This window comes from Typopeltis vanoorti, chromosome 23 (assembly GCF_054136105.1).
Source record: "Typopeltis vanoorti isolate ZY-2024b chromosome 23, IOZ_Tvanoo_1.0, whole genome shotgun sequence".
Taxonomy (NCBI): Eukaryota; Metazoa; Arthropoda; class Arachnida; order Uropygi; family Thelyphonidae; genus Typopeltis; species Typopeltis vanoorti.
Genome location: NC_143571.1, coordinates 74674245 through 74687139, shown reverse-complemented (window position 1 = coordinate 74687139; position 12895 = coordinate 74674245). Strand labels below are relative to the sequence as shown.

Sequence of the window (12895 nt, the reverse complement as noted above, 5' to 3'; positions counted from 1 at the left end):
CTGTTGCCGACGAATATCTCAACGAACTATACGCAGGGAATTGAAGAGTATCGGTATTGGCAGTCCGCAAAGAAGGTCCAACACGGTATTAAATAGACAAATTTAATTCATTGCCAGTACGTGTACATAATTAACAAGCATAATACACTGTCTTCATATTCGTAGAAGTTTCGGCTGTAATTCAAAATAATCACCAACCTTCAAGAATTCTTATGACGTTGCGAGCGAAAATGAAAGATATTGTGCAACCTCATTGACATTCCTGCACTACTAGAAGACCTTCTGTCATTTGTAGTTATATTCAATGCTATATGTTTGGATCCAAGTATACAAATAATTTTAGAAACATAAATGCATACTGATCGTCTTGAATTTCACTTCTACTATTTGAATATGGTAAATCAAAAGCACTTCATTCAATCACATTTCAATAATCTAATTATTATTTATTCTCTAATCTTTTAACCTGCAAGTATCAGTTATGTATTTTAATAAATATCCACGCTGGTTGAATATAAATGTTTTTAAATTTTTTGAAGATCTAAATATGAAGTAAGTGTCTTTCCCTATTTCGTCATCTACTGATGAAGTAAAGAGGAAATTTACTGTAAGCTTTTGTGATGATATTAATCCTGTTCAGAACGTTGCACAGCGAAATGTGCAGAACCAGGATTTTTTTCACTGTTGTAAATTCTTTCGTTTTATTCTAGTACTTTTCATGCATCAACATTCTAATGCAAATGTCTATTTTTAAACGTACTCAGTCGTGTAATTTTCAGATATAATTTCTTCAGTATTCTTTGATATTACATTACTTTAAACCAACGATTGAATTGTTAGTCCAAATTCATATTTCCAACTACGCAATTAATTCATGTGTTTGCAGTTCAAGCTTATAATAAGAACGATTCAGTTTTTAATATTAAGAAGATTTTCATTCATATACTATTTATCTCAATACGAATCTGTTTAGGAGATATACTGCCCATTTCAGGGAAAAAAACTATTTTTTTTTCACGCAACAAAAGAAATTCCAAAGCTCTTTAAAAACCCAAAAACAAATATTTTCCTAACTGGAAAAAAACAAGAGTTTACACCTTGGTTTCTGTAATCAACATTACAAAGATTCTGAATTGTTCTTTATCTGAAAATATAAACTTACTAGTTGTGGGGGTGTTGGAGGTGGGCGGTAGATGGCGTTGATTCGTAGTAGAGGTAAGGTGTAGAGACAGTTGAAGATGTCCTCCCGCGATGAGTCTTCGGACTCCTTGGAAGTATCAGGAATAATAATAATAATAATAATAATAATAATAATAATAATAATAATAATAATAATAATAATAATAATAACAGAACTCAATGCCACACCTGTGAGATTTTCAACCAAAGCTAGAAAATTTAATACATGTACATATGGTTACAAGCACTTATTTACCAAAAGTTGATCGTAGTCACGACAAGAAGTGAGAAAAATAAAATAAGAAATTGAAAATGCTCAGTTCGTTTATGTAAAGTATGGACATAATATAAGGCTTAAAGATAAAAGATCAGGAAACGCTGATAATCGTACTAAATGAATTACAGGATGATTTTTTTATTAGAAAAGTTTTTATGGTAGTATGGTACTTTAGTACTGAAATCAATATCATATACTTACAGAACTATACACATTCGAGTTATGCATTTGACGAAATGGGATTATTATTATTATTATTATTATTATTATTATTATTATTATTATTATTATTATTATTATTATTATTATTATTATTATGGGCAACTCCAAGGAGGCCTTGGACTCATCGAGGGAGGCCATAAACATCATATCAAGAACAACTATTCGGCATTCGCACACTATATATCATACTTTGCTTTGAACTCATTCACAGTCATGGCACCCACAACAAACTCTGGCAGCTTATTCCACTCATTCACCACTCTCCAAGTAAAAAAACCTAGTTCTAACACCCTTGCTAACTACACTCTTGCTCAGTTTCCATGGATGCCCCTAGTTTTCCCATCACCAGACCTGTTCTGAAAAATTTCTTCTGAATTAATCTTGTAAAAACCCTTTAGTAATTTGAATGTCTCAATCATATCATCCCTTTTCCACCTATCAACTAATTTCTATAACCCACAGATCTTCAACCTATTCTCGTAAGGTTCATTCCATAGACCAGCTATCATCTTGGTCACTCGCCTCTGGATCCTCTCTACCTCCTCCTCATCAAGAAGAAACCCAGGGGGCCCAGATCTGGGCACAGTAGTCAAGATGGGGTCTTATCAAGGCTCGATAAAGAGGAACAATAATTGCTTATATCTGCTCGTCAAAGTATTCTTCAGTAACCAAGTGATCTGATGAGCTGATTTAGCCACCTTGGCTATGTACCCCCTAAACTTCAACTCCCTATCCACCAACACCCAAATCTCTGGTTTCGTCAACCTCCTGGAGTACAGTTCCACCAATGTGATATACTACTGCTAATTTTTTCACCCTAAAATGCATAACTTTACACTTTGCTACATTAAACTGACATCCATTCTCAGTAGCCCAGATTGCCAATTTATCCAAATCATCCTGCAAAATTTTGACATCGTGTGCATTCACTATTGCTCTACTCAACTTTGCATCATCAGCAAATAAATGAACAGTTCCTCTCAGATCCTTTCCTATATCATTAATGAACAAATTAAATAGCAGTGGTCCAAGAACAGAACCCTGCGGCACACCACTAGTAACAGACCTTCTTTTGGACTCCACTCCTGAATAAACTACTCTCTGATATCTTTTCATCAACCACCTTCCTATCCATCTTACCAACCCTATATATCCATCCCCATGTGCTGCAGTTTACTGATTAGAATTCCATGTGGTATCCTGTCAAAGGCCTTAGCAAAGTCCAGTAGAATCACTGTAAATCCATTACCCTTATCCAATTCAGCCGTTACTGTATTAAAAAACGTTAGCAAGTTACTGAGGCATGATCTACCTTCACAAAACCATGCTGTCCCCATACAGTATCCCATTTTCATCTATCCAATCCTGTATTTTTCTCTTGACTATTTTCTCCAAGATCTTGACAACGATTCCTGATATGCTGAACGGTCGGTAATTTACAAACAGCAGTCTTGGAACCTCCTTTATGCAATGGAACTATCTTCCCCTCTTTCCACCCCCTCAGGACTAACCCAGAGCTGAGACTTGAAGTAAACAATATGGTCAAGGGAACTGACAATTCCTTTGTCGCTTCACGTAAGACTCGAGCTGGTATACCATCCAATTCCACAGATGTATTTACATTAAGGTTATGTAATATACTATTCACCTCCATTTCATTCACTTCAATTCCTGTATCAACCATTCGTTCTCTCATTCCTGCAATATCACAGCCTGGATGATATACTCTTGCAAAGTGTTCGCTTAGTAATTCTACTATTTCAGCTGATTCAGTTACCTCCCTGCCATCGGCATTCCTTAGAATCATTTTCCCGTATACAATTTTTCTTTTACTTGCAGCATATCGAAAGAACTGTTTGGAATTCACTTTAGCTTGCATTGCTAATTTACTTTCATAATCTGCTTTAGCTTTTCTTACCACACTAGTTACCCTTCTGGCCTGTGCTTTGTACGGTTCGTGCGCCTGCAAGTCACCTTTCTCCTTAAATTTCATCCACAATTGTTTCTTTTTTTTTTGCAGCTCAAGCTTAATGGTGTTATTCATCCATTTAACTCCCACTTCATTTACTCTCCAGACTCTAGGTATGTAGTCAGCTATTACCTCCCTCAAACGCTTCTTAACCACTTCCCATGCATTATCAACATCCAGCTCTTGCAGTTTAACATGCCATGGCACTGATCCAAGCAATCTCCTAAGCTCGTCATACTTACCAGCCCGGTAATTCCACAATGCACCCTGTCTTAATTGAAAATTCCACACATTTAGCCACTTCCCAGGTCAAGACCTTATGATCACTCTCAACAAGTGGTGGCAATATGGTCGTATTCAATACAATTTCTCAGATGCAATTACTAGGTCAAGCACTCTCGAACCCCTAGTATATTCCATTACATGCTGTCTCAGGTAGTTATCATTTAGTAACTGCATAAAAGTCATTTCCTTCCTCCCATTTGCCTCTCCTCCCTCCAATCAATGTTACTATAGTTGAAATCCCCCATAATAATTACCTGTCCTCCACTCATTGAGTCTATTTGCCTATGCATATTGTCTCCATCATCTATTCCATTGCCAGGTCTATAGCAGCATCCAACTGTAAATTTTGTTCTGCTGACCTCAACTCACACCAGATAGCCTTAAATGTGCTATTTTCACTATACTGAAATTGAACTTCTGTTCAATTTGGCTGAAGTTCATCAGCTATCATCAATAACACTCCACTCCCCCATTCTTTTCTCTCTGTCTTTCCTGAATACACTATACCCCTCACATTCTATCCCACTAACTATATCATCTTCTGTTAGCCATGTCTCACTAATGCCAATAATCAGTGGCCAGGAAGAACTAACCAAGGCCAAAAATTCCTCCTTCTTATTCCGAATACTCCTGGCATTAGTGTACATAAAGTGCATAGCCCTACCCCTATTTTGACGCCTTATACTTACTATCCCATTTTGGTTTGTTATCCTTCGTCCTAACTCAGGCATATTATACACATTCTTACATTCAACTGCCTCACTGATGTCTGCATGTCCACTTAACAGCATCCCCCACCCTCCCTAAAAGCTCTAGTTTCCCTGATTCTGCACATCCACTTTCACTTCATTCAGCAACAATTTTTCCAGTCTCCGAACACCAAATCCATTCAGATGCAAACCATCCTTCTTGTATAAGTCCTTTCGCCCATCAAACTCACTCCACACATCGACAAACATCACACCACTCCTCCTGCATAACCTACGCATAGAGTTATTCGCAATTATAGCCCTCCTTCTTCCGCAGACTAACTATCCTTAAGATAGTTAGTCTGCGGAAACAGACTAACTATCTTAACTCTCTCACTCTTTGCTTTTGATACCACTAGTAATTCTTTCAAGTCCTCTCTCATAGCAACTTTTTCACCTTTTAAATCATTTTCCGGCCACTACTATCATTTCTTTCATAAGATGAAAGAAATGATAGTAGTGGCCGGGAAATGATTTAAATGCCTCACTTACATTATTAATTTTCGTTCCCTAAAAGCACGATTTTGTCAAACTCTCATCTATTACACCTTTTACTACTGAATCACCATGCAATATAACACTCGCTCCTTAATTTTTCTTTCACTCCCGATCATGTTCTCATTTATCTTATCACGCACTTGCTTCTTTTTGTTAGCTAATCCACTTGGTAGACATTTTTGTAATCACTCCAGCTGCCGCTTCGCCCTATGTATCACTCCGCGCAACCGAACTATCTCCCTCATTGCAGCTAACTCTTCGTTTGTTTTTATCAGTCAAACCATTCTCTCGCTCTGTACTTTTACTTTCACCATCAACTGTATCAATTTTAAATTTACTCTCTATGCTATCTGGTTACATCACAAAATTTCTATCGCATCCTGACTTTCATCCATCACGTAAATATCGTGACCTGAGACACCCTTTATATCCTCACTTTCGACACACTTTCCCACTACTATCGCTCTCAAACCAAACTCCAGCCGCTCTCGGCAAAACATACATTCCACAGACCTTACACTGGACGAATTTCCTTTGGTTAAATTCTTCAAGCAAATACGGGGATTTGGACGCCATTTCTTTTCTGTTATCCGTAACATTTTTCAGCATGATTAAACCTTCACTGAGTGGCTGTCGAAATACAGAAAATTATCAAAATAAAGGCGCTATAGTTCCACTTCAGGAGTGCACAAAAAACGTAGAACGCGATTCTGTTCTTATTATATTAACTATTGCTGCAGCTGAATTTACTGAGTCAAAAACAGTAGTTAGTTGGAATAACTAATGTTTGTTGCAGTGGTGTACTGATATTGGATTGAAACTTCTACTTCTGAAAGTTCTTAGTTTTATTTTTAATCATCCAAACACTTAAAGCAATAGTTTTATTTGCATCAATTAAGTTGTTACTTCATTCTACTTCTGGGAGGGGAAGTTGAGGTTGAAGGATATAAACGTCGAGGAGTCAGCTGTACTGTTGTACACTAACAATAAATAAGCTATGGTGTCAACAATAATAAAAAAAAAAAGTTTGGAAATTATACGATTATTCACAGTACAGAACACATCTTTTCTCCAACAAATAAGCATACATCTAATGCTCAGATGCGAGAACAAGTGACTTTATTGTCATTTAATAACTATTACATCTCTTGCTCTGAGTGTTGAACTTCTAATTTCACGGAGAACCGCACCCCATCTGAGATATCCACTCAAGGAACTGCACTCTTAAAACTAATTAATACTGATAATTATATATATTCATAATTATTTTAATATTTGTCTATTTAAATCTTAAAAGTGTAGAAGGTAATCAGTGTACAACTTATGAAAATTTTATAAATTTCGTAAATACTCCTTTTCGTGGTTTTTATGTTTCTCATGCACTGCAATACCATAGAAACTGATGACAATGGGGAACATCCTATGCTCTCAATCACTTCCGTAACTTTTTGAGTTTCAATCCACAAAGATTGTTTGCAGCCTGATTGGTCGAGTGGACAGGTCATGTGCTCTTCAACCAATAAACAACGAGTTCGGATTACATCCTAAACGTAAATATTTGTGAAAATGACTTTAGGCGGGAGATGGATTGCACCTCCCAGCGTGAGATTATCTGCTTACTGGAGTCCTAGAAGTGGCATGTTTGATCTCTACGGAACGTGGGTTTGGGGAATTCACATAAAAAATACATGGTATAAACTAATAGGTATTTACTGTCACTTTTAATAATTTTATTTCTTAAAATTTAAGATTGCAATTCATCAAAATGAGGAAAAATGAATATAGAAAAGAAGAACTAAAAGTGCGTTAGAACTTAGGCCGTATTATGCCTATTTAAATAGTTGCCTACTTCAACTCGAGCATGAATAATACATTTGATAATTGGTAAAGTTAAGCAGTACAAAATTGTTAACTTCAGTTATTAGGATAATCAGCAGTTTAATCGGTGGTTTAAATATTCCTATAAAGCAGTTGATATTACAAATAAAATGCATAAATAAAATGTAGTTCAATTTTATTGGCGGTCCGCACTGGTATATTACTTTGGATGATTATATTATTTATGTAGTAGCTTTCGTTTACAAAAATATAACTTAAGTATATCTCATTTTTGTAAGAATATTATAATTTGCGAGGACCTAAATATTTCATTAGATTTAAAACATATAGGAGATTGAACTTATATGATATTAATTGAATATTTCATTCTCTTAGGCTTGTTTTACGACAGCACTGGAAGTTATGACGCATCGTTTTATATTGCTGGAAGTCTGATTGCAATATCCGGAATCATGTGTTTCTCCCTTCCTTTCATAGCCCGCTGGGAGAGGTCGAAGAATATCCCTGTCGATCACTTGGATGGATCAGATGACGTATGTCAAGAGAAGTCCGGGCATACTGTTGTGTGAAAAATTACTCGAATTCGTTGCACAATTTCCAATGAATAGATTGGATGGAGGAAAGAACTTCGCACACTTTCAACTACGTTAGCGGAAGCATAAACCTAGTCGCTCATCAAGAATTCATCATCGGCCATTTACCTCCCCCCCCCCAAGTTTTGGATGTTAAGAATGTAGTAACTCTAGTTTGCAGCGTAGTTTGCTTTCCAGAAAAGTGTCCAATAGCGTTTCATTCCATGTTTAGTTTCTACATTCCCGAAATAAGAGCTAAAGTGTGATGAAATAGTTTCTTCATGAGGTGATAAATTCTCTCTTATTGAAATACTTTTTATAGTTTCTGAAGAATGCAGGAATATCCGCGCGAAATAAAGGACTGTGTGTTGGATACTCCACAGATTGAAAACGAGAATTCTGTGGAACACTGTTTGCTGGTAGTCAAGGTTAGATATTTAGAGAAGGAAATTATGAGATTGCCTTCTAAAAGTTGCTGCCCTTTAGTTTAAATTAAAGTGTGTATATCTTGATGAGAATGAAGATCAGTATTTGGAGTAGGAGAAGCCTTCAAGAATGAATTGCATTTATTAAGAAGACTCACTTGTTTAGTTTCCGCAGAGACATTTTATTCGAATGTTGGAAGTCATAAACATGCGTGTTTGTGTGTATGTGAGTGAAAAAAGCAAGAGAGAGAGAGAGAGAGAGAGAGACAGAAAGAGAGACAGCAACAACAGCAGGCCAAGATAGTGTGCATATGTGCTGATGTAGCTGTGATAAATTGTATTTACCCAAAATAGTTTACCATTTTTGCAGGAAACTTGGGAAATGTATCCAGAACTAATTTTGCATCATTGCCATTACATACCAAACAAATATGGTTGAAAGAAAAATGTATGATGCTGAAGATAATTCGGTTATCCAGGACGACTGTTTCTTGCTAACTATTGCACATCCAAGTCAAAAGCGTCCATTACGTGCCTTAGGATTGTGAACGAAGATCTGTATGCCAATGATCGCTATTGCCAGTAACGAAGGTACCATAATTCCAAGCCACTCAAAAAAGAATGCCTTCTATTACGTGCCTAAAGGACTTAGATATGTGGATATAGTCAAGTCATTCATTTCCAAATCAAAACTATATCGACATTTAAGTTCTTGTCGATATGTATGCGTTGTACCTGCTGCAATCCAGTATGTAATTTTTTTTTCACACCAGACAGATTGCCATTTGATATGTAAGTTCTCTCAAAAATATGATTATATGAATGTTAAATAGAATATACCAAAGTGTACAAATAAGGAAGGTGGGGAATAGTTTCTCATATTTGAATATTAAAGTATTATCATGTACTCAGAATTAGTATCCGATACCGAATGTCTCTCAAAGACTGGTTTTATTTAGATTACCAAACAACATGACGTAAAAAATCCCAAATCTGTTTCATTTAAATTTTATTAAGGGATTTAAATGATGGTTACCGAAATGTTTGAGTTTAAAGTATTGGGTTTTCATTTTATTCACCTAGTTCATCTGATTCATGAATAACATTCACGAGAGCACATATTTGTAATTGGCTTTAAACGCAACTTACATCATGAATATTTTGCCTCTAGAAAATAAATCAGCTTTATGCTTCAAGGTCAGTCATTATTTCATGTAAATAATATAACCATTATAATTTGATGTATTATTGAATATGTACAGTAAGAAATGGATTGATTGTAAACACTTTCGGATTCGTCCAGAAGAGTTGTTCGGATTACAATAACGGACTGAATGTGCGATACTGTAATTGTACCATACATGACATCAAATAATTATTGGATACAGAGAAAGACATCTTCAAGATGAACCAGTGTCAGTTCGAATGTACAAATCAATTACATATTTGAAACAACTTTTGTTTGTCTAAACCTTAGGACTGTTTATTCCAGCTTTCTTCATCAGCTATACTGAGAAGAATAGCTCAAGCGCTCATTACCATTCCGAATAATTTTCATATCCTATGTGGCTTTCATTTTTGGGATACTAAAGTAATAATGCTTGTTGCTTAGATACAAAGAGGAGTTAGTTGTTTTCTCATGTAGTATTATATCGTGTAAAACATAACCAGCATAAATCTATAGTTGGTGAATGTCGTCAAAGAGATGGGGAATTGAAGTTGCTCGAACACCACTCCTGTTCATCAGATCTGTCTTCCAATGATTTCTTTATTTTTCTAGTTCCAAAATTGAAGGAACACATCTGGGCACAAATTTCTTAACAATGATGTGATGCTTATATGACCATTTTTTTTGTCAACTAAGATCCAAAATCCATTAAGAAGTGCATTTCAAGGGGATAAAAATTGATAAAATAGTTACGTCTAGTCTTTCAATTTTTTTTTCATCAACCCTCGTAACCAATTAAAAATATCAACTCAATTTATATTCGTTATTTTATTACTTTCTGTGCAGATTTTTAATTATTTTAATTATCGAAAACAAAGGAAGAAATAACAGATGAATAAGTGATATTATTAAAATTCTTTTAATCACACTGATTGATGGCTAAACAAAAAAGTGTGTATGATGAGAGTGGTGGTTTTGTTTTTTCGGTCAAGGTCACATGTCATTGTATTGATATAAGTGTTTAAGATCAATCTGCATTTAAACTAGTGTATTGTTACTATTACGAAAGGAGCAGTAAATTTGATTCCACTGGCTTGAAGATTAATCGAAATGAATTTTCTAATGTGGATAAGTTTTCTTCGATATTTTGTGGATAAAAAATGAATTACGGGAGAAAAAAGCTCTCGCCTCGACTTGAAACCTGCTAATTTACCTTCTGCAAAAATCCTTTCGCATCTTAGAAGAGATTACAACCCATGTATTTTCAAATGGTATCGTGGAATGGTTATCGACCGTATAGTAGATAATCTGGAAATCCTTCTCTAGAGGCCAAACATGGTATTTATTCAAGCCACTTTAGACCTTCAGTATCAGGGTCGTGGTTTCATATCGGATAAAGAAAAGATGGACTCGAAGCAGAGCAACTTGAAACAGTGGTGAGCATCTTACCAGAGAACTTATGTACGTACAATCGCCTATTTTGTATGGACGATGTGAATTGTCAAGCGCAACGTTAACGCAAACAAAATATGTTGTTGCCAGGAAAACACGAAGGCATAAACACTTCTAGTCGTTTAAGTCATGTAAACAAATGAAACTATGGAAAGGCAAGATGCCAAAATAATCTCCATAAGTGGAAACCTTAGAGCTCCAAAGGCGTTTCATGTATTTTTTTTTAAATTTTATTTTAAGAGTATTATTCTCACCTTCTATTAACGCCGGTCCACAAGTATGTTATTAACATTTAATTTTGCTTTTTATATAAATGTAATTCTCTTAATAACTGGACGATTAATTATATCTCTATAGTGCTATCTGCAGTCGAATGTGCGCAGTCCCCAGAGGACCTGGCAATTTTGCGAGGCAAAACCTTTCTACCTCTGTGAGAGTTCCGCTGCAGAGGTCCTTAGAGTTTTATTAACTCATTTTCTAGGTGCATATATATCGCAAATAACTTTGTTAAATACATTCGCAATAAATAAAAGAGAGACAACAGATCAGTAATTTGCAAAATAGTTGAATAGAACTATATAAATTTCAAATATATGCGAATAAAAAAGAGGTTATCAACACTGTTTTTTTTTTTAAAAAGCACTATAAATTCAAATCGGTATATTATCTTATTCACAGCAGACTTTTACAAACATTCATGCCTTACAGGGATGGATGATTATAACTTTCAAAGCCTTTTGAATGTAACTATATTCATCCCCAAACCAATACTCAGCGGAGAAGCACATGCTAGCCTTAATCACGAATACCTTGTAACAAGATTGTGGTGAAGTATATTTTAACTCCGAGGTAGAACAAAATGTAAAATGCACAATAGAATCATCTAAATCTCTACATAATCCATTTGTGAAGTACATTTGAGTTACTGTTTCTAAACTCGAATAGCCTAAAAAAACGACGGTTGAATATTGATATAATTTCCTTATTAGACGCTTTCATAGAACTACTTTCAAATCATAAATCATAGAAACGTTTTAAATAAATTGATTCGAATGATTTTTAACAGTACACACTTTTTGACACAGACGTGACCTAATCAAATTCTCCAAGTGTGTTAAGTTTTTTGGAGTGAATCAGTAGGACTTCTGGAGATATATCCTAAATTCCAATCTAAAACCATCAGGAAATATGCTTGGAGAAACCCTACGAATAGAATAACCAAATATTAAACTTTACTTTTGAGTAATGCAAATTTAATGCGAAAAATACGATAGTTACACATGATAAAGAGTGCATTGGTACTTGATAAAAATCGCTTACAAATAAAGTAAGTTCATGGTACACTCATTTACTGAAATGATGACTGACTCGGCATTGTTTTCTGAGACTTACGATGTCTATTAATGTTTCATATAGCACTAAATTTCTTTCATTTGTGATTATTAACAACTTGAGGTTTATATAAGTTTCGAAGACTCTAATTAAGGCATAATTCTGCAGCTGTTTAAAAGGGTTTTTTTCTATTTATTATTACCCAATAATTTTAGTATCAGTTGTTTTAATTCATTTGTTTTAATTTTACTATCTACGCGTGTGCACTGTTGGATAATATTAAGTGTTGATTTTGTTCTTACATTTTATATATTTTTACATTTGAATTTGCTGCCTTAGTGAAGAGAAAGAGTGCCAAAATCTGTTATTGGATAGGATTTTATTGGATCTGAGAGATTCAAGGCAGATATTATTCTGGGTGTATATTTGTTAGTTTTTTTTTTGTTTGTTTGTTTCTTTTTATTGTCTCGTTTGTTTCATGAATAAAATAATAATTTTGAGAGGAAAATGTGTGCCACAATTTTACTTAAATACTGGACTTTCAGGTACTGTGTACAGTGCAGTTTCTGTAATCTCAGTTGTTGATTAGATACTGCATGATTAAAGTTATATAAAATATTAATTGTTTTGTGGGGCTCCTGCTTATTAAAAAGAAAACAACACAACACGTTCCCTAAGTTGAAAGAACTAATCTGTAAAAAAGGTTTCACTACCATTGATGACGTTTCTGCTGAAGTGATCCAACTTATCAAACGTATCAACATGGAAAGGTCGATGACAGGAATACAAGATTTACACATGTTTTATATCTCCACTCACGAAAGGTTGTAAGTCGTATTTTACATTACTTTCATGAGCGGGCTAAATATTTTTATCTATTTTATTAATTTTTATTATTTCTTGCATTTATATTCATTTTTACCTAATC

General features: G+C 34.8%; 1 protein-coding gene across 1 annotated transcript in view; it reads left to right on the top strand.

The window, feature by feature from the left end:
• Window positions 1–12589, top strand: part of LOC150093990 (monocarboxylate transporter 12-B-like) — a 46333-nt gene extending 33744 nt beyond the window's left edge. Inside the window, exon 6 of the mRNA XM_090412824.1 lies at window positions 7394–12589. Coding sequence (XP_090268950.1) covers window positions 7394–7587 — 194 coding nt within the window. The 3' untranslated portion in view covers window positions 7588–12589. The remainder of the gene's footprint in view (window positions 1–7393) is intronic.
• Window positions 12590–12895: the final 306 nt, after the last annotated feature.